Genomic DNA, 20,794 nt, shown 5'->3' on the forward strand with positions numbered 1-20,794 from the left:
ATCGGTAGAAGGAGATCATCAAATGTTGATTGACATATCCAGGATACTGTAGTTGGAAGCAGTGGCTGGGTGAAAATCGGCAAAATGTCCCATGTCGGCAGTGCCATTTTTGCTGATTTCGCTAAAAGATAGCTCAAAAACTGCATTATTATTATTTTTGTTGCAAAATAAGTTCACAAATTTTGGGCTAAACTAAAGAAAAAGCTGGACTGATTTTGTGTCTGGATCTTCACTTTTTGAAATATGGCCACCTAATCATCATCATCATCATCTTCCAACATATATAAAAACATAATAAAGCATTAAACAGCTTTGCTATACAGGGCTGCCTTTCAGATGTTACTTATCTCTTTGGTTCAGGGGTCGCATTTCTCCCTCCAAAATTTAACCAATGGATATAGGGACATCCTATGGAAAATAGGACGTTGCGGGATTAAATCAGAAACCAGGATGGCTTCTGTAAATCCAGGAGTGTCGCTGGAAAACAAGGACGGAGGGTCTGTGCACCCTTTAATATTATTGTAAGTTGCTGCTCTGAACCCCTTCCACCCTCTTTTCCCCAGGGGGGGCCTTTTCAGAAATAGGGTGTGCGTTTTCCCCTTTCGCTGCCGGGGATTGAACCTGTGACCGTCTCACCAAATAAATGGCAATACAGAGCTTCTCGGTCACCCTAGGAAAACAGGTCTTCCCCGGAATTGGGGAGGGCATTTCTGTTTGCAGGGAGGGGGAGGCGGATCTCCTGCCCCTCCCCCTCCCTCTGGGCCAATGAGCTCCGTTTCCTAGAGAGGCAGGAAGTGGGGTTTTTTTGGGGGGGGGAGTAGAAGCAAAGTTGGAGGGAGGTGTCTCCATGCACAACCCCGGAAGAGAAGCGGACTTGGAAAGAGGAGAAACAGGTGCCGCATATTGGGGGGGGGGGTTATTTGGGGAGGGGGGTAGGAGAAGGATTTGCTTTCCCTCTCCCTGAATCTACAAACAGGGCGACTGGGAAAGGAGGCGGGAGGATTGGGGGGGGGTGCAAAGAAAGCAGGGAGGGGCTCCGCCCTTCCCATGTGAGAATCGGGGGGGGGGGCGGCGGAATGCAGGGCATCCTGTTGCAAAGTGGGGTCCCCCTCCCTCAACAGGGTTTGCATTGCAAGATCTTCTCTGAAGCGCAGAGATCAAGCCAGGCTCCCATGGTGGGGGGGGGGGGACGACTGTGGCCGGGGGCGAAGACACTTGAGACGATCCACAAAAGCCCCCCCCCCCAGTGCAACTTAACTACAAAGGGATTTGCAGCCCCACCCTGTGCATGTTGACTCAGAAGTCAGTCCTCCGTTCAAATGGGGGGGGGTAGCCCCATTCCGCCTAGTGATGCTCCTCTCTGTTTGACAGCTTCCATCTCCCTTCTCACTGCTGCCCCCCCCCATCGCTCCCCCCAGGCTCTGCCTTCGTCAGGGAGCCGGTCTGGGCGGGAGGGGGGGCTTTGCTCCTCCAGGACCCTGATCTGCTCCCCCCCCCCGAAATCTGCTGCCGAAGCCCCTGCCTCAGTGGGTCGGAGATCGGGAGGGCAAGCAGGGGAGAGGAAGTGGAAGCCCCTGGAGAACAGAGTCGCCTCTGGATTGGGAGAGAGGGGTGAGATTTTGAGTTGGGGGGGGGTGAGAGATGGACAGTGTCGAGGGAAATCGGCCTCCGGGGCTTCCTGAGTAAGAAAGAGGATGATGTGAGAAGGAAGGGGGAGGCCCCCCCCCCACGCTCCCCTTTCAGAAATCCTAGTCGGGCCAGCTGCTTTGGCACAAAGGAAAGAGCCTTGTTGGGTTTCCCATGTTAGGGGGTGCACTTGGGGAGGGTTTGCTGTGCTGCTTTTGTGCCCCAAAACTGGAGGGAAGAGGTGCATTTTCCATTTCCTGAAGCATGAAAAAGCACATTGTCAGTTTTCCTCCTGCTTAGCAAGTGAAATGGGTCCATGGATGACAGCATTTGAAACTAATCCAGGTCTCAGGAGCCATTTAAAAAGCTTCAAGGCAAAGACTGGAGGAATTAAAGAAATGCCCCCTCCCCAGCTAGACTTAGGGAAAAGGGGGAGGGGGAAAAACTGATTACCACCACCCCCTGCAGATTTTGAGGCTCTTTCTTTCTGGGACTTTCTCTGCCGGTGCTGCCAGCCTCACTCCTGCCTGGTCTCGTCCCCATCCAGGTTGCCAGGAGAGCCTTATAACACTAAAGGTCTTCTAAAGCCCACCACCTGGGCAATGCTCACACAAGAAACCTGCAAGGTGGGCCAGGATGACAGCCAGTTTAGTGTTTGGAACAGGGGTGGAGACCATTCTCCAGCCTGAGGGCCACATTCGCTCCTGAGCAACCTTCTAGGGGCCACTTTCCATTGATGGTCAGGGCCAGAGGACAGAGTTGGTGGGGCTATGGAGGTGACTGAGCTTTGTCCAGGGAATGCCGGCCTTCCAGGGATTTTTTTCAAGCCACACAAAAGCCGCCCAGGAGGCAGCTGGGAAGCGTTGGAAAGAGGGTGTGGCACTGGGGAAATTCCTGAGGGCCAGAGAGAGAAAGAGGGGGGGACTTGAGGGCCAATTTAGCCCCAGGGTTGGAGGTTCCACACCCTGCAGTTCAGGTGCTGAGCTTACACAAAGGAGACCCAGTCTCACATCCCCATGCTCAGGGAGGATGCCCCTGATTATTTCTCCTCCTGTCCTTCCTCACAGTGTAGGGAAGATAAAAGGGTACACACACACACACAAAGGTTCCTAAGAGGAAGGACTAGGGGGCCATAAGCCACTAAACTTTGTATTTCTGTCTCCTAAACTACAATCCATGTTAGCGCATAGAGTGCTCTAAATATTTCCATCTGCTCCCCTTGGAGGGAGCTTCTGCACCCTGGTTTGTTGGTTTTCTTCCAACTGCAGATTTAGGAGTTTCCCTTATTTTCTATACAGTATTCTAAACGTATCAAAGGGTCATAAACTGGTTTCCTAGATGGTTGTTTGGAGGAAAAGAAAAGCGAGGTCTGCAGAGGTACTGACCGTAATGCTTTCTGTGTAGCTTCATTAAGAGTTTGGGATTTGATCCTAGAACTTTACAATCCGAAGCTGAAGGTTCCCTAAAGACTGGGACAGCTTACAGTATTATAAAGTTCCTGTTGAAAGGATTACATCCTTCCTGTTCCCTGCCTTGCACTTCCTTGAAGGGACTCACAGGAGATCTGGTCCCTGGTTTACTTCCTTTAGAATATATATATATATATATATATATTAGTGTTTGTGTGTGTACACACACACAAACACACCCCATTAATATGCATGTCAACCAAACCTATTCTCCTGACGTTCAAGGTTTAATATATCTGCGTTTTCCAATATTATCCATTCTCTAAGCCAGCATAAGCGGGACGCCTCATAATATAATATAATCGTAAATCTGGCAGGGAGAAGCCGCCCCTATCTTTGGTATTCGTTAGTAATTTCTAATTCATTGTGAATATTAATGCTATCTGTGTGTGTCCCACCCTAAATAAATATGCCTTTCTGTAAACTGCCCTGAGAGCTCAGGGTATAGGACAGTATATAGATAACAACAAGAACAATAATAATAATAATTTTTGCATTGTTATCCCTGTGTTGAAATGCATCGTGGGAACAGCTGAGAGAGTCTCAGAAGTGCCCGGTTTATGATTCCTCCTCCTCCTCCGTCTTTTCCACTGGCAAAGCAATGATCTCCGATACACCCTCTGAACGGCCTCTTCTTAAAGATGGAGTGGAAAGAGGAGCCAGGCAGCTTCCTCAGGTAGGGAAAGAGCAACGGGAGCAGGGAGGAGGGAAGAGGCACAGATGGGACCACCCAGCCTCCCTCTGTGTTGAGTGGGGATGATGGGGATCTAAGAGAAGCTCTGTTTTCTTCCTCTTCTTTTTCCAGGCCCTCTTGACCTTTGAGGAGGTGGCTGTGTTTTTCACGGAGGCGGAGTGGGCTCTGCTGGATCCAGGCCAAAGAGCTCTGCACAAGGAAGTCATGGAGGAGAATTATGAGATGGTGGCCTCTTTAGGTAAGGGCAGATTTTTATCTCTTTTGGCTGTTAGACGTTGGAGGTGTGAATCTGCTGTTTGAGCCATTTATTAATGCTGTGTCTTCTACTTTGGTGACCCCTTGTAGCCGAGTAAGATTGTCATCCATGAACACGGTCTTAATGGTGTGTCCGTAAGGGACTGTGGAGTCCAATTCTGGATCCACACATCCTTCCACAGTGGGGACATAGGTTTCCAGGCAGGAGTTAATTACAGTGAGGGTTTGCCAAACATGCTTTCCTCTTAGTTTGTTTGCCCCTTTCGTCCGGAGTTTGTGTTTCTTTAAAAGTCCATTACACCTTTGGTAAAGGATATTCTCCTACTGGAGCACTCGCAGGCCAGTGTTTCCCGATTTTCTGTGCTTATACTGCATTTCTTTAGATTTGGCTTGAGAGCGTCTTTAAACCTCTTTCATTGTCCTCCGGTGTTTGTCTTTCCATTGTAAAATTGCGAATAGAGTAATTGCTTTGGAAGATGATAATCAGGCATCCGAACAACATGACCAGCCCACCGAAGTTGATGTTGAAGTTTATAGCAACTCTGTACTTTTGTCAGTAGGCAACTGTTTATAAGCTGATATTGTGGTATGAACCCCCCCCCCCCCAAAAAACCCTATGTAAAATCTACAAAGAGAGTCACAGGCATGAGCCTTCCTGGTCTATGTTATTTATTAGCTTTTAATGGGCCACCAATGGGCCACATATGACATAAACAACATTTCTGCTTTACTTATTTCACATTTCTGCTTTACTTATTCCAAATAGCAGAGACTCTGATACTCAAGTCTGAGCTCATCTTCTCACTTGGAACAGAAAAATACAGGGATGTTGTCCTGGACCAATTGAGAGGTACATAGTTCCACTTTGCTGTGAGGCTGTACCTTTGTATGTCTCCTTTCAGTGTATAGGAATATAAAAAGATCCCTTTTGGATCAGAACGAGGGCCCATCTTCTGCAGCACCCTGGTGCAGGTTTAGGTGATGTGAACAGTTTCCTGGAATGTATCAGCCAGATATTACAGATCAGGGAGGAAGGAGAAATCTGAATACAGAGGCATAGCATTTTCACAGGAGGGGTAAGATGGAGAAAGTGTGTACGTCCAGAGGTTGCTGCACTACAACTCCCATCAGCCCTGGTCATTGGACTTCTTTAGTTGGGCTGATGGTACTTAGAGTCCAACCACATCTGGATGGCCATAGATGCCTCACCTCAGCATAGAAGATATATCCTGGTGCTCAGTGTTACATGCGAGTTGAAGGTAGAACTGGATACTAAGGGTTCTGGAGATTATTTTCAGATTTCCTTTCCTTTCCCAAAAATTTGGTTCATAGGAGAGGGAAGTAGGCTGGAGGTGTTAAAATAAGAGAAAGTGCTGATTGGTCTTGCTGTATCTTAAGTTCTCTTGTTGTTTTTCTTGAATACTTAACAGTATCTCTCCCCCCCCCTTTAAACCAGGTGATGGAGAAGGCAATCAGAATTTTGAGGGGCCATCTGTAAAGTACTTCAGCGTGAGTGAACACCTTAGCACACAACTACAAACTAACGCAGGGGAGAAACCCTTTAAATTTATGGAGTGTGGGAAGAGTTTCATTGAGAGTGGAGCTCTTACAAGACATCAACGAACTCACACAGGGGAGAACCCATTTCAATGTATGGACTGTAGGAAGAGCTTCAGGGATATGGGAAAACTTACAAGACATCAACGAACTCACACAGGCGAGAAACCATTTAAATGTATGGAGTGTGGTAAGGGTTTCATTGGCAGTGGAGCTCTTAGAGTACATCAACGAATTCACACCGGGGAGAAACCATATAAATGTTTGGAGTGTGGAATGAGCTTCTATCATAGGGAATCCCTTAATATGCATCAGATAAATCACACAGGGGAGAAACCATTTAAATGTATGGAGTGTGGGAAGGTTTTCAGTCAAAGGGGAAAACTTACTGTTCATCAACGGACTCACACAGGGGAGAGACCATTTCAATGTATGGAGTGTTTGAAAGGTTTCATTGACAGTGGAACTCTTACAAGACATCAACGAATTCACACCGGGGAGAAACCATATAAATGTTTGGAGTGTGGAATGACCTTCCGTCATAGGGAAACGCTTAATGGGCATCAAAGAAATCACACAGGGGAGAAACCTTTTCAATGTTTGGAGTGTGGGAAGGTTTTCAGTCAAAGGAGAAAACTTACTGTACATCAACGGAATCACACAGGGGAGAAACCATTTCATTGTATGGAGTGCGGAATGAGCTTCAGTGAAAATGGAAGCCTTACCCAACATCAACGAACTCACACGGGGGAGAAACCATTTAAATGTATGGAATGTGGGAAGGGTTTCAGTCGGTGTTCACACCTTACTATACATCGAAGAACTCACACAGGGGATAAACCATATAAATGTTTGGAGTGTGGGAAGGGTTTCAGTGAAGGGGGGAGACTCATTGTGCACCGACAAAGTCACACAGGTGAGAAACCATTTAAATGTATGGAGTGTGGGAATTGTTTCATTGAGAGAGGAGCTCTTACAAAACATCAACGAACTCACACCGGGGAGAAACCATTTAAATGTATGGAGTGTGGGAAGGGTTTCATTGAGAGAGGAGCTCTTACAAAACATCAACGAACTCACACAGGTGAGAAACCATTTAAATGTTTGGAATGTGGGAAGAGCTTCTGTCAGACTGGAGCTCTTGCAACACATCTACGAACTCACAAAGGCGAGAAACCATTTAAATGTATGGAGTGCGGAAGGAGTTTCAGTCAGAATGGAAACCTTACTATACATCAACGAACTCACACAGGCGAGAAACCATTTAAATGCTTGGAATGTGGGAAGAGCTTCAGTCAGAATGGAGCTCTTACAACACATCTACGAACTCACACAGGCGAGAAACCATTTAAATGTTTGGAATGTGGGAAGAGCTTCAGTCAGAATGGAGGTCTTGCAACACATCTACGAACTCACACAGGCGAGAAACCATATAAATGTTTGGAATGTGGGAAGAGATTCAGTTGGAATAGAGTTCTTACAAGACATCAACGAACTCACACGGGAGAAACCATTTAAATCTTTGGAGTGTGGGAAGGGTTTCAGTCAAGGGGAAAACTTACTGTGTGAGGCTGAAAAGGCATTTCCCATAAACTCTGTATGAATAAAGTTTTTAAGTTAGTATTAAGGGTGTTCTTTCAAAATAGTTGGTTTTGAGTTTCCCAGGGTATCAAACAACAGCATTGATGTAACATTTATATGTAACTAATTAACATTTATATGTAATGAATGACACAATATTAATACTAATGTTCAGATATATAGTTAATTTCTTAAAGAATATATGTGGTTTAGTGAAATGTCTTTATTCAATCATAGGAATAGTCAATCAGGGATTGTCTGTGAGGACCACAAGTGATCTCATGGTATAATTGATGATATATTTAGTATGCTTAATGGTATGAATGGAGGATATGAATGGAGAAGTGTCTGAAGTGAGTGGGATCAGATGGCACTATGACTCTGAAGACAAGATAAAGAAATGATTAAATGGAAGATGAAGAATTATTGAGTTAGCCAGTGGACCTGGCGAAAACAGGATGGACAAAAATAATTGGGCGAAAATATGACATAAGCAGGATGACAGCATGTCTGGGTGAAGTAGGACAATCTGAAAACTAAAAATATGATTGATGAATGAGTGATGAATGAATGAGTCCTTATTGCTTATTACTTGTTAATCAATAAAGGGTGGTAATCTGAAGAGAATTGTGTCACTTTCTTGAAAACACTATGATAAATGTGAAAAGGGACTTAACTCTGTTTTTGTGACAACTGTACATCACACAGGAGAGAAACCATTTAGATGTATGGAGGGTGGAAAAAGCTTCAGTGAAAGAGGGAAACTTACTGTACATCAACGGACTCACACAGGGGAGAAACCATATACAGTGGTGCCCCGCAAGACGAAATTAATTCGTTCCGCAATTTTTGCCGTCTAACGAATTTTTCGTCTTGCGAAGCACGGTTTAAACGGTTTAACAAAGTCGCAAGAAGTTTTCATCTTGCGAAGCAAGCCCATAGGGAAATTCGTCTTGCGAGGCAAATCGCGAATGAAAAAACCTTTCGTCTAGCGAGTTTTTTGTCTTGCGAGGCATTCGTCTTGCGGGGCACCACTGTAAATGTTTGGAGTGTGGGAAGGGTTTCAGTCAAGGGGGAAAACTAACTACATCAACGGCCTCACGCGGGAGAAACCATATAAACCGAGTGTGGAGAGTGCTTCATTTGTAGTAGTGTGATAGGAATTTTATGGTCTTAGATATATAGTAATGTTCATAACTGCACATACATAGATCAGCACAGGAAAGCCAACCTGGAACCATTTTGATTCCTAAACTGACCAAATCCTTTCTCTGCAAGGTTAAAAATGGAAAAGCCTCCCCATTGTCTCTTCCTTCACAAATCCTGTCTTAATCTGTGTTTGAATAAGGTGTGAGCCTGTGACCTGGCCCAGGAAATAAGTATTTTACCACTACAAAAGAATGGCCAGGCTCCCCAGAAATCCAATCAAGCAACTTGCCAGACAGGAGATAAACTGGGACAGGAGAAAAACAACATTTAAATTTCTGTGATGTAGGTGGGATGTATCTGAGGGGTGGTCTTAGGTTACACCCCTTCTGTGATGTATGCATAATGTTTCTGGGGGTGGTCCTGATCTAGAGAATGGGAATTTCAAAAGTCTTTATAAGGCCTTGCAGGCCATTGTTCTGGGTCCTCTTCCTCTCCTGCGTGTGAGGGGAGTACCCTGTTGCAACAGATCAATAAAGATCAAGCTTACTAGCTGCTTTGCTTCTCAATATTCTCTGGTTGGCCTCTGTTATTTTCTCCTACCAATAGGGAACCTATGTAAGGACTCTATATGGGCTCTTGGATACCCCATAAGGGAAAAGGGCATATTTTTATTTACAACAGAAGGAAACTCATTGTGCACTGACAAAGTCACACCGGGAGAAACCATTTAAATGTAAGAATTGTGGGAAGCGCTTCAGTGAGGGTAGAAAACTTACAAGACATCTACAAACTCATACAGGGGAGAAACCATTTAAATGTATGGATTGTGTGAAGGGATTCATTCAGAGTGGAACTCTTACAAGACATCAACAAACTCGCATGGGTGAGAAACCATCTAAATGAATGGAGTGTGGGAAGTGCTTCAATTATAACGGAGTTATTAATAAACACCTATGGGCTCTCACAGGGAAGAACCCATTTAGTTTTATGGAGTGTGCCAAGTTCACTTTGTCCCTCACATCAACAAACTCGTATATGGAAAAATCCATTGTAAATGCATGGAGTGTGTTTGATGTTCTGGTGTTTGTGTGGAAAGTTGTACATATATGTATTAAAGCAATGAAGGTAATGTCTCCTAATAGCAAGTATAACGAAAGAGATAATGTACCATTAGGTGTTTGTAGAACATAACTCTAGAGGGGTCATTTTGAGTGAACATGTGCTGAGAGTCACTTGATATCTGATCTTTGGCAGAGAGAGTTGGGAATGGAGAGTTGTGAAAAGTGGAGCACGACAGTGGTGTTTAGGAAGCAGGATTGGCTCTGGAATCATAGAAGTGTGGAGCTGAAAGGGACTCCAGGGTCTTCTAGTCCAACTCCCTGTTATAAGAACAGCAGCACAAAACCCATTTTTCTAATTGCAATAAAGGAACAATGAAAACACAGAAAGACTGGAAAGTAATCTTCAAAGCACCCTATGTTGTTTATATTTTATGGCGGCACTCGTGGGGAGGGGTCTGGGCACCCTTTAATATTATGGTAAGTTGCTGCTCTGAACCCCTTCCACCCTCTTTCCGGGGGGGGGGGGAGGGTTTCAGAAGTAAGGTGTGCGTTTCCTCTTTCGCTGCCAGGGATTAAACCCGTGACCATCTCACCAAATAAATGGCAATACAGAGCTTCTCTGCCACCCTAGGAAAACAGGTCTTCCCCGGAATTAGGACGGATAGATTGTTCAGTGATTTTGGAGGTCAGATAAAAAAAACTTTCCCCCAGAAGGCGTGGACCACGGTACACTCCCACCAAACACAGTACACCCCCACCAAATGTGAAAATAGACATTCTGCATGCAAAGCAACTGCTCTACCACTGAGCTGCAACCCGCCCCCCCCCCAATAACAAAGCCAAACTTTCTCCATCAGCTCCTGGTTTTTAGAAAAGGTACCCATTGACACTGGACCAGCCTTTAGGGTTGTCATAAATTACGGCTCTAAACCCCTTCCCGGGGGGGGGGGCGGGGGCTTTTCGCCTTTCGCTACCGCTCGCAGGAACTGAAGGCATTGATTTCTCACTAAACACTGTAAATGGGAATATACTGTACAGTAGATATTGCTGGCTGGGAAGGGAATTTCTCTTGGAAGGGAGCGGGAGGCGGATCTCCTGCCACTCATCCCTCCCTCTGGGCCAATGAGCTCCGTTTCCTTGAGAGGCAGGAAGTGGGGTTTTTTTTGGGGGGGGGGAGTAGAAGCAAAGTTGGAGGGGGAGGGGTCTCCATGCACACCCCCTGATGAGAAAGAGGCCCGCAGAGGAGGATGAAGAGGTACCACGTATTTTGGGGGGCGCGATTTGGGGTTGCGGGATGGCAGAAGTATTTGCATTTCCTCCCCCTGAATCTATAAACAGAGCAGCTGGGAAAGGAGAGTGGGGGGGGGGAGGGGAGAGCAGGGAAGGGCTCCCCACTTTCCCTCTGGGAATCAGTAGGGGGGGGCGTGATACAGGGTTTGCATTGCAAGATCTTCTCTGAAGCGCAGAAATCCTGGCAGCCGCCCATGGTGGGGGGAGAGGAGAGGGGCGAAGGTGCTTGAGACGAACCAGAAAAGGGTGACCCCCCAGTGCACCCTAACTACAAAGGGATTTGCAGCCTGTGCATGTTGACTCAGCTGTCAGTCCTTCTCTGTTCAAAGGGGGGGTGGCAGCCCCATTCCGCCTAGTGGTGCTCCTCTCTGCTTAACACCCTCCATCTCCCTTTTCACTGCTGCCCCACTCCTGCCCACACTTCCCTCCCTGGCTCTGCCTCCTGCGTCAGGGAGCCGGTCTGGACGGCGGGGGGGGGGGCTGAGCTCCTCCAGGACCCTGATCTGCTCCCCCCTCCGAAATCTCCTGCTGAAGCCCCTGCCTCAGTGGGGCGGAGATGGGGGGGCAAGCAGGGGAGAGGAAGTGGAAGCAGCTGGAGAACAGGGTCACCTCTGGATTAGGAGAGAGGGGGGAGATTTTGAGTTGGGTGGGGGGTGAGAGGTGGACAGTTCCCTTGACATTGGCCTCCGGAGCTTCCTGAGTAAGAAAGAGGCTGATGTGAGAAGGAAGCAAAAGGAAACAAGGATTTGCTTCTTGGGAAGGGGGAGGCCCCCCAGCCCCGCTTTCAGAAATCCTAGTCTGGCTGGCTGAGGTTGCTTTGGCACAAAGGAAAGAGCCTTGTTGGGTTTCCCATGTTGGGGGTGCAGTTGGGGGGGGTCTGCTGTGCTGCCTTTGTGCCCCAAAACTGGAGGGAAGAGGCATTTTTCATTCCCTGAAGCATGAAAAAGCACCTCATCAGTTTCCCTCCTGCTTGGCAAGGGAAATGGGTCCATGGATGGCAGCATTTGAAAGTGATCAAGGTCTCAGGAGCCCTTTAAACACCTTCAAGGCCAAGACTGGAGGAATTAAAGAAATGCCCCCTCCCCAGCTGGCCTTGGGGGAAAGAGAAGGGGAGGGATGAGTTTTTGATGCTCCTTCTTTCCAAAAAGAGGCTTCTCTAGACATCCTCTTGGGACTTTGTCGGGAAGGAGAATCTAAGCCCCAGGGGTGGGAGATCTGGCCTGTCTTGCAGGATTGGCCCAGCGCAGAGGTGCTGAGGGACTTTTTCTGCCGTTTCTGGCAGCCTCACTCCTGCCTGGCCTCGTCCCCTTCCAGGTTGCCAGGAGGGTCTTCTAACACTATAGGTCTTCTAAAGCCCACCACCTGGGCAATGCTCACACAAGAACCCTGCAAGGTGGGCCAGGATTACTGCCAGTTTAGTGTTTGGAACAGAGACCTTTCTCCAGCCTGAGGGCCACATTCGCTGCTGAGCAGCCTTCCAGGGTCCACTTTCCATTGAATGGCAGGGCCAGAGGACAGAATTGGTGGAGCTATGGGGCTGACTCTGAGCTTTGTCCAGGGGATACCTGCCTTCCAGGGATTTTTTCCAGCCACACAAAAAACCCCAGGAGGCAGCTGGGAAGCCTTGGAAAGAGGGTGTGGCACTGGGGAAATTCCTGAGGGCCAGAGAGAGAAAGCGGGGGTACTTGAAGGCCAATTTAGCCCCAGGGTCTGAGGCTCCACACCCTGCAGTTCAGGTGCTGGGCTTTGACCAGGGAGACCCAGTCTCACATCCCCATGCTCCGGGAGGATGCCTCATCCTGTACTTTCTCACTGTATAGGGAAGATAAAAGGTACACACACAAACACACACACACACACACACACACACACACACGTTCCTAAGCGGAAGGACTAGGGGGCCATAAGCCACTAAACTTTGTATTTCTGTCACCTAAACTACAATCTGAAGTGACAGACAATCTGAAGTGGAGCCTCCTTTTATTGACGCAAATATGCAAACCAGGCAGATACATTTTGGGCTGTGACCTTTACACATCTTCCGATCCCGAGATTGTGGGGTGGTACAAGGTTATTTTGGCACCTGTTTCCACCGCGCAGTGTATGACGAAGGAGACAAAAGGTCTCAGAGACAAAGGTTATAGACAGGACACTGCAGACTACTGAGACCGCAAAAGGTTAGACAGAGGGAACGATGTTCAGACAGCTGTGGCTTGTCGGGGGGGGGGGAGTGTGCCCCGCACCCCAAGGTCATGCGTGCAGGCAGACTATGGCTGCCTGCTGGTGGGGAGTGTTCTCCCTCCGGACCCCACTCCGCGATCATCCCTACAACAATCCATGTTAGCGCATAGAGTGCTCTAAATATTTCATCTGCTCCCCTTGGAGGGAGCTTCTGCACCCTGGTGCCCTCCAGATGTTGCTTTTCTTCCAACTGCAGCTTTGGGAGTTTCCCTTATTTTCTATACAGTATTCTAAATGTATCAAAGGGTCAGAAACTGGTTTCCTGGATGGCTGTTCGGGGGAAAGGAAAAGCGAGGTCTGCAGAGGTACCGACCATAATGCTTTCTGCGAAGCTTCATTAAGAGTTTGGGATTTGATCCTAGAACTTTACAATCCGAAGCTGAAGGTTCCCTAAAGAATGAGGCAGCTTATAGTATTATAAAGTCCCTGTAGAAAGGATTACATCCTTCCAGTTCCCCACCTTGTACTTCCTGGAAGGGACCCACAGGAGATCTGGTCCCTGGTTTACTTCCTTTAGTCTATATATATATATATATATATGCAGGTTTTGGTGTCTTCGGGTGTCTTCCCGTGTAAGAGTTGGGGTGTCTAGGCGACGTTTCGACGAGGTCTCACTCGTCATCTTCAGGCTGGTGCTTTCGGCTTCTTGTTACTAGAACAGAGCTCGAAGACACCAAAACCTGCATTCCTGTACCCGTGAAAATCTACGAAAGCATATATATATATATATATATATACATATATGCAGGTTTTGGTGTCTTCGGGTGTCTTCCCGTGTAAGAGTTGGGGTGTCTAGGCGACGTTTCGACGAGGTCTCACTCGTCATCTTCAGGCTGGTGCTTTCGGCTTCTTGTTACTAGAACAGAGCAGGATCTCAGTGTTTGAGTTCCTATAAATACTGTTGAGGGGGTGTGGTGTATTTATAGGAACTCAAACACTGAGATCCTGCTCTGTTCTAGTAACAAGAAGCCGAAAGCACCAGCCTGAAGATGACGAGTGAGACCTCGTCGAAACGTCGCCTAGACACCCCAACTCTTACACGGGAAGACACCCGAAGACACCAAAACCTGCATTCCTGTACCCGTGAAAATCTACGAAAGCAAATATACATATATATATATATATATATATATATATATATATATATATATATATATGCAGGTTTTGGTGTCTTCGGGTGTCTTCCCGTGTAAGAGTTGGGGTGTCTAGGCGACGTTTCGACGAGGTCTCACTCGTCATCTTCAGGCTGGTGCTTTCGGCTTCTTGTTACTAGAACAGAGCAGGATCTCAGTGTTTGAGTTCCTATAAATACTGTTGAGGGGTGTGGTGTATAGCCTCCAACGTTCTGGGCAGAGAGGGAGTTCCCAGGTTAGTGTGTCTTTTCTTCTTTTGTTCATTAATTACTTGAGGGATATCTTGAGTGATTTCTTGAGTGATATTCTGAGTACCACTTAGGAGGGTCATTAGGTGTGGATTAGTTGCTAAAGCTTTCGTGTCTTGACCTCTTGACCTTGTGAAGAGTTTTTTCTGAGAAGATGGCTGTACTGCAATCCCTACACAGATCTGGCTGGCACAGGGCACAAAACCACAGCTCGCCCCTATACACGAAGCCAAGCCAGAGCACAACTAAGTGCAGTACAGCCATCTTCTCAGAAAAAACTCTTCACAAGGTCAAGAGGTCAAGACACGAAAGCTTTAGCAACTAATCCACACCTAATGACCCTCCTAAGTGGTACTCAGAATATCACTCAAGAAATCACTCAAGATATCCCTCAAGTAATTAATGAACAAAAGAAGAAAAGACACACTAACCTGGGAACTCCCTCTCTGCCCAGAACGTTGGAGGCTATACACCACACCCCTCAACAGTATTTATAGGAACTCAAACACTGAGATCCTGCTCTGTTCTAGTAACAAGAAGCCGAAAGCACCAGCCTGAAGATGACGAGTGAGACCTCGTCGAAACGTCGCCTAGACACCCCAACTCTTACACGGGAAGACACCCGAAGACACCAAAACCTACATATATATATATATATATATATATATATATATATATATATATATATATAATCGTGTGTATATATATATTTATACACCCCCCCCATAAAAATGCATGTCAACCAAACCTATTCTCCTGACCTTCAAGGTCTAATATATCTGCGTTTTCCAATATTATCCATTCTCTGAGCCAGCAATAAGCAGGACACCTCACAATATAATATAAACGTAAATCTGGCAGGGAAAAGCCGCCCCTATCTTTGGTATCCGTTAGTAATTTATATTTCATTGTGAATATTAATGCTGCCTGTGTAAATGTGTCCCACCCTAATTAAACCTGCCTTTCTGTAAACTGCCCTGAGACCTCAGGGTATAGGGTATAGATTCTAATAATAATAATAATACCTAATTTTTGCATTGTTATCCCTGTGTTGAAGTGCATCGTGGGAACAGCTGAGAGAGTCCCAGAAGTGGCCTGGTTTATGATTCCTCCTCCTTGTCCGTCTTTTCCACTGGCAACGCAATGGTCTCCGATAAACCCTCTGAACGGTCTCTTAAAGATGGAGTGGAAAGAGGAGCCAGGCAGCTTCCTCAGGTAGGGAAAGAGCAACGGGAGCAGGGAGGAGGGAAGAGGCATAGATGGGACCACCCAACCTCCCTCTGTGTTGAGTGGGGATGATGGGGATCTAAAAGCAGCTCTGTCTTCTTCCTCTTCTTCTTCCAGGCCCTCTTGACCTTTGAGGAGGTGGCTGTGTTTTTCACGGAGGAGGAGTGGGCTCTGCTGGATCCTGGCCAAAGAGCTCTGCACAAGGAAGTCATGGAGGAGAATTATGAGATGGTGGCCTCTTTAGGTAAGGGCAGATTTTTAACTCTCTTGGCTGTTAGACGTTGGATACTTAACAGTATCTCTCCCCCCCCCCTTTAAACCAGGTGATGGAGAAGGCAATCAGAATTTTGAGGGGCCATCTGGAAAGTACTTCACCGTGAGTGAACACCTTAGCACACAACTACAAACGAACGCAGGGGAGAAACCATTTCAATGTATGGACTGTAGGAAGAGCTTCAGGGATATGGGAAATCTTACAAGACATCAACGAATTCACACCGGGGAGAAACCATATAAATGTGTGGCGTGTGGAATGAGCTTCTATCATAGGGAATCCTTTAATATGCATCAGATAAATCACACAGGGGAGAAACCATTTCAATGTATGGAGTGTGTGAAGGGTTTCATTGACAGTGGAACTCTTACAAGACATCAACGAATTCATACTGGCGAGAAACTGTTTAAATGTTTGGAGTGTGGAATGAGCTTCCGTCATAGGGAAACGCTTAATGGGCATCAACGGAATCACACAGGGGAGAAACCATTTCATTGTGTGGAGTGCGGAATGAGCTTCAGTGAAAATGGAAGCCTTACCCAACATCAACGAACTCACACAGGCGAGAAACCATTTAAATGTATGGAGTGTGGGAAGGGTTTCAGTTGGTGTTCACACCTTACTATACATCAACGAACTCACACAGGTGAGAAACCATTTAAATGTTTCGAGTGCGGAAGGAGTTTCAGTCAGAATGGAAAACTTACTATACATCAACGAACTCACACAGGTGAGAAACCATTTAAATGCTTGGAATGTGGGAAGAGCTTCAGTCAGAATGGAGCTCTTACAACACATCTACGAACTCACACAGGTGAGAAACCATTTAAATGTTTGGAATGTGGGAAGAGCTTCTGTCAGAATGGAGCTCTTGCAACACATCTACGAACTCACAAAGGCGAGAAACCATTTAAATGTATAGAGTGTGGGAAGGGTTTCATTGATAGAGGAGCTCTTACAAAACATCAACAAACTCACACAGGCAAGAAACCATTTAAATGTATAGAGTGTGGGAAGGGTTTCATTGATAGAGGAGTTCTTACAAAACATCAACAAACTCACACAGGTGAGAAACCATTTAAATGTATAGAGTGTGGGAAGGGTTTTATTGATAGAGGAGCTCTTACAAAACACCTACGAACTCACACAGGTAAGAAACCATTTAAATGTATGGAATGTGGGAAAGGTTTCAGTTGCTGTTCACAGCTTACTATACATCGAAGAACTCACACCGGGGAGAAACCATTTGAATGTATGGAGTGTGGGAAGGGTTTCATTGAGAGAGGAGCTCTTGCAACACATCTACGAACTCACACAGGTGAGAAGCCATTTAAATGTATGGAGTGCGGAAGGAGTTTCAGTCAGAATGGAAAACTTACTATACATCAACGAACTCACACAGGTGAGAAACCATTTAAATGTTTGGAATGTGGGAAGAGCTTCTGTCACACTGGAGCTCTTGCAACACATCTACAAACTCACAAAGGCGAAAAACCATTTAAATGTATGGAGTGCGGAAGGAGTTTCGGTCAGAATGGAAACCTTACTATACATCAACGAACTCACACAGGCGAGAAACCATTTAAATGCTTGGAATGTGGGAAGAGCTTCAGTCAGAATGGAGCTCTTACAACACATCTACGAACTCACACAGGTGAGAAACCATTTGAATGTTTGGAATGTGGGAAGAGCTTCTGTCAGAATGGAGCTCTTGCAACACATCTACGAACTCACAAAGGCGAGAAACCATTTAAATGTATAGAGTGTGGGAAGGGTTTCAGTGATAGAGGAGCTCTTACAAAACATCTAATAAGTCACACAGGTAAGAAACCATTTAAATGTATGGAATGTGGGAAAGGTTTCAGTTGGTGTTCACAGCTTACTATACATCGAAGAACTCACACCGGGGAGAAACCATTTGAATGTATGGAGTGTGGGAAGGGTTTCATTGAGAGAGGAGCTCTTACAACACATCTACGAACTCACACAGGCGAGAAACCATTTAAATGTTTGGAATGTGGGAAGAGCTTCAGTCAGAATGGAGCTCTTACAGCACATCTACGAACTCACACAGGTGAGACACCATTTAAATGTTTGGTATGTGGGAAGAGCTTCAGTCAGAATGGAGCTCTTACAACACACCTACGAACTCACACAGGTGAGAAACCATTTAAATGCTTGGAATGTGGGAAGAGCTTCAGTCAGAATGGAGCTCTTACAACACATCTACGAACTCACACGGGAGAAGCCATTTAAATCTTTGGAGTGTGGGGAGGGTTTCAGTCAAGGGCAAAACTTACTGTTTGAGGCTGAAAAGGCGTTTCCCATAAGCTCTGTATGAATAAAGTTTCTATGTTAGTATTAAGGGTGTTCTTTCAAAATAGTTGGTTTTGAGTTTCCCAGGGTATCAAACAACAGCATTGATGTAACGTTTATATGTAACTAATGTAACATTTATATGTAATGAATGACACAATATTAATACTAATGTTCAGATATATAGTTAATTTCTTAAAGAATATATGTGGTTTAGTGAAATGTCTTTATTCAATCATAGGAATAGTCAATCAGGGATAGTCTGTGAGGACCACAAGTGATCTCATGGTATAATTGATGATATATTTAGTATGCTTATTGGTATGAATGGAGGATATGAATGGAGAAGTGTCTGAAGTGAGTGGCATCAGATGGCAGTATGACTCTGAAGACAAGATAAAGAAATGATTAAATGGAAGATGAAGAATTATTGAGTTAGCCAGTGGACCAGGCGAAATCAGGATGGACAAAAATAATTGAGCGAAAATATGACATAAGCAGGATGACAGCATGTCTGGATGAAGTAGGACAATCTGAAAACTAAAAATATGATTGATGAATGAGTGATGAATGAATGAGTCCTTATTGCTTATTACTTGTTAATCAATAAAGATTGGTAATCTGAAGAGAATTGTATCATTTTGTTTTTCTTGAAAACACTATGATAAAGGTGAAAAGGGACTTAACTGTTTTCGTGACAACTGTACATCAACGGACTCACACAGGAGAAACCATATAAATGTTTGGAGTGTGGGAAGGGTTTCAGTCAAGGGCGAAAACTTACTGTACATCAACGGCCTCACGCGGGAGAAACCATATAAATGGAGTGTGGAGAGTGCTTCATTTGTAGTAGGAAACTCAATGTGTACTGGCAAAGTCACACCGGGAGAAACCATTTAAATGTAAGAATTGTGGGAAGGGCTTCAGTGAAGGTAGAAAACTTACAAGACATCTACAAACTCATACAGGGGAGAAACCATTTAAATGTATGGATTGTGCGAAGGGTTTCTTTCAGAGTGGAACTCTTACAAGACATCAACAAACTCACATGGGTGAGAAACCATTTAAATGAATGGAGTGTGGGAAGTACTTCAATTATAACAGAGTTATTAATAAACACCTATGGGCTCTCACAGGGAAGAACCCATTTAGTTTTATGGAGTGTGCCAAGTTTTCCCCACAGAGTTCACTTTGTCCCTCATATCAACAAACTCATATAGGGAAAAATCCATTGTAAATGCATGGAGTGTATTTGATGTTCTGGTGTTTGTATGGAAAGTTGTACATATATGTATTAAAGCAATGAAGGTAATGTCTCATAATAGTAAGTATAATGAAAGATACAATGTACTGTTAGGGATGTGTAGAATGTGACCCTGGAGTTCTCATTGTGAGTGAATGTGCTGAGAGTCCATTCATATTTGGTCTTTGGCAGAGAGAGTTGGGAATGGAGAGTTGTGAAAAGTGGAGCACGACAGTGGTGTTTAGGAAGCAGGATTGGCTCTGGAATCATAGAAGTGTGGAGCTGAAAGGGACTCCAGGGTCTTCTAGTCCAATTCCCTGTTATAAGAGCAGCAGCACAAAACCCATTTTTATAATTGCAATAAAGGAACAATGAAAACACAGAAAGACTGGTAAGTAATCTTTAAAGCGCCCTATGTTTATATTTTATGAATTCATTGTTTTACAATACCTTCTCGTTCATGGCTACATTAATGGCAAAGTGGATAAAATCCCTGGTGGCAGCTGGAATAAAGGAGGTGCCGCGGGGAAGAACCAATCTGGGGAGGGAAGGTGGCACAGGGAAATGTGGGCATTGCCAGTGGTTTCAGGAGGACCGCCTGAGGGAAGCCTGAATGTGGGATATAAAGCTGTCAGTCAAGTCCAACATTCTGAGAGGACTAAGTGCCTCTATGCGGCAGGCAGTTTTGTCTGTTGGTCAGTTGCTGCAAGAAATGTTAACTGGTAACTGCTCAGATACAGTCTTCTCATGACTCACTACTATCTAGTATATAGTTTATCTGTTATGTAACTGAAGACTGCCTTCAGGAACAACTCTATCAACCTGCATGAATCTGATAGTAAAGCAGTTTATGTTAATATGATTCAGATTCATGTGTGCTTTCTTTACGAGGGACAGAAAGGGATTATGAACCAGGAAGGTATAATTATAGATAGGACTCAAACGAGTTAGCAACCCGCTTGTCCCTGCATAAACTCAAACAGGGGCTCGTTTAAACTCTGCTAAATTATATAAACGTTCCCACACTGAAAGGCCTTGCCTTGCCTCTTTCCACCTGGCTTGGGGCGGGGCCTGACAGGCTTCATAACGGCTGTGGCTGCTACTCAGCAGAGAAGACCCCTCTTTTTAATTGGTTTTAAATTATATTTTATCTGTGGTGTTTTAAATGGTGGGGATGGTGTTTTAAGTTTTGGTTTATGGTTTGGTTTTTGCTTTGTTGGGGGTGGGATTAATGTCTAGTTGGGCCCGGGGGTTAGTTAATTTTTAATATTATGATTATTATGATTATGATTATTATTTAATAAATTATTATTTATACCCCGCCCATCTGGCTGGGCTTCCCCAGCCACCCTGGGCAGCTTCCCAAAGAAATATTAAAATATTCTAATACATCAAACATTAAAAGCTTCCCTAAACAGGGCTGCCTTCAG

The 20,794-nt window shown here is 45.3% G+C and overlaps 3 protein-coding genes across 5 annotated transcripts in view; all 3 read left to right on the forward strand.

Moving 5' to 3' along the window:
- Positions 1-834: 834 nt before the first annotated feature.
- On the forward strand, positions 835-19,437 carry LOC308580438 (uncharacterized protein). 2 transcript variants are annotated; one of them, XM_081182074.1, is made up of 5 exons: positions 835-893; positions 2,925-3,003; positions 15,362-15,519; positions 15,649-15,775; positions 15,855-19,437. In XM_081182074.1, the coding sequence occupies exons 3-5, from the start codon at positions 15,448-15,450 to the stop codon at positions 18,059-18,061; spliced, it is 2,406 nt and encodes an 801-aa protein (XP_081038200.1). In that variant the 5' UTR covers positions 835-893; positions 2,925-3,003; positions 15,362-15,447; the 3' UTR covers positions 18,062-19,437. The 2 variants fall into 2 exon arrangements, with proteins under 2 accessions (XP_081038200.1, XP_081038201.1); XM_081182075.1 differs by lacking the exon at positions 2,925-3,003.
- LOC308580593 (uncharacterized protein) lies at positions 3,558-7,809 on the forward strand. The gene is made up of 4 exons (XM_081182470.1): positions 3,558-3,771; positions 3,901-4,027; positions 4,811-4,894; positions 5,501-7,809. Exons 1-4 carry the CDS (start codon positions 3,697-3,699, stop codon positions 7,117-7,119), a joined length of 1,905 nt encoding a protein of 634 aa, XP_081038596.1. The 5' UTR covers positions 3,558-3,696; the 3' UTR covers positions 7,120-7,809.
- LOC308580656 (uncharacterized protein) overlaps positions 10,559-20,794 on the forward strand; it is a 33,163-nt gene continuing 22,927 nt past the window's right edge. The window contains exon 1 of one of the 2 annotated variants that reach the window (XM_081182624.1): positions 10,559-10,647. The gene's annotated coding sequence lies outside the window, so the exon portion shown is untranslated. The remainder of the gene's footprint in view (positions 10,648-20,794) is intronic. The other variant, XM_081182622.1, reaches the window with a different exon arrangement.

This window comes from Podarcis bocagei (assembly GCF_964188305.1).
Source record: "Podarcis bocagei genome assembly, chromosome: 2".
NCBI classification, from domain to species: domain Eukaryota; kingdom Metazoa; phylum Chordata; class Lepidosauria; order Squamata; family Lacertidae; genus Podarcis; species Podarcis bocagei.

Coding starts and splice junctions, on each gene's coding strand:
- LOC308580593 (XM_081182470.1), top strand. CDS start 3,697: ATGATCTCCGATACACCCTCTGAACGGCCTCTTCTTAAAGATGGAGTG. Junction 3,772..3,900: donor GAGCCAGGCAGCTTCCTCAG/GTAGGGAAAGAG, acceptor TTCTTTTTCCAG/GCCCTCTTGACCTTTGAGGA. Junction 4,028..4,810: donor TGAGATGGTGGCCTCTTTAG/GTAAGGGCAGAT, acceptor TATTCCAAATAG/CAGAGACTCTGATACTCAAG.
- LOC308580438 (XM_081182074.1), top strand. CDS start 15,448: ATGGTCTCCGATAAACCCTCTGAACGGTCTCTTAAAGATGGAGTGGAA. Junction 15,520..15,648: donor GAGCCAGGCAGCTTCCTCAG/GTAGGGAAAGAG, acceptor TTCTTCTTCCAG/GCCCTCTTGACCTTTGAGGA. Junction 15,776..15,854: donor TGAGATGGTGGCCTCTTTAG/GTAAGGGCAGAT, acceptor CCTTTAAACCAG/GTGATGGAGAAGGCAATCAG.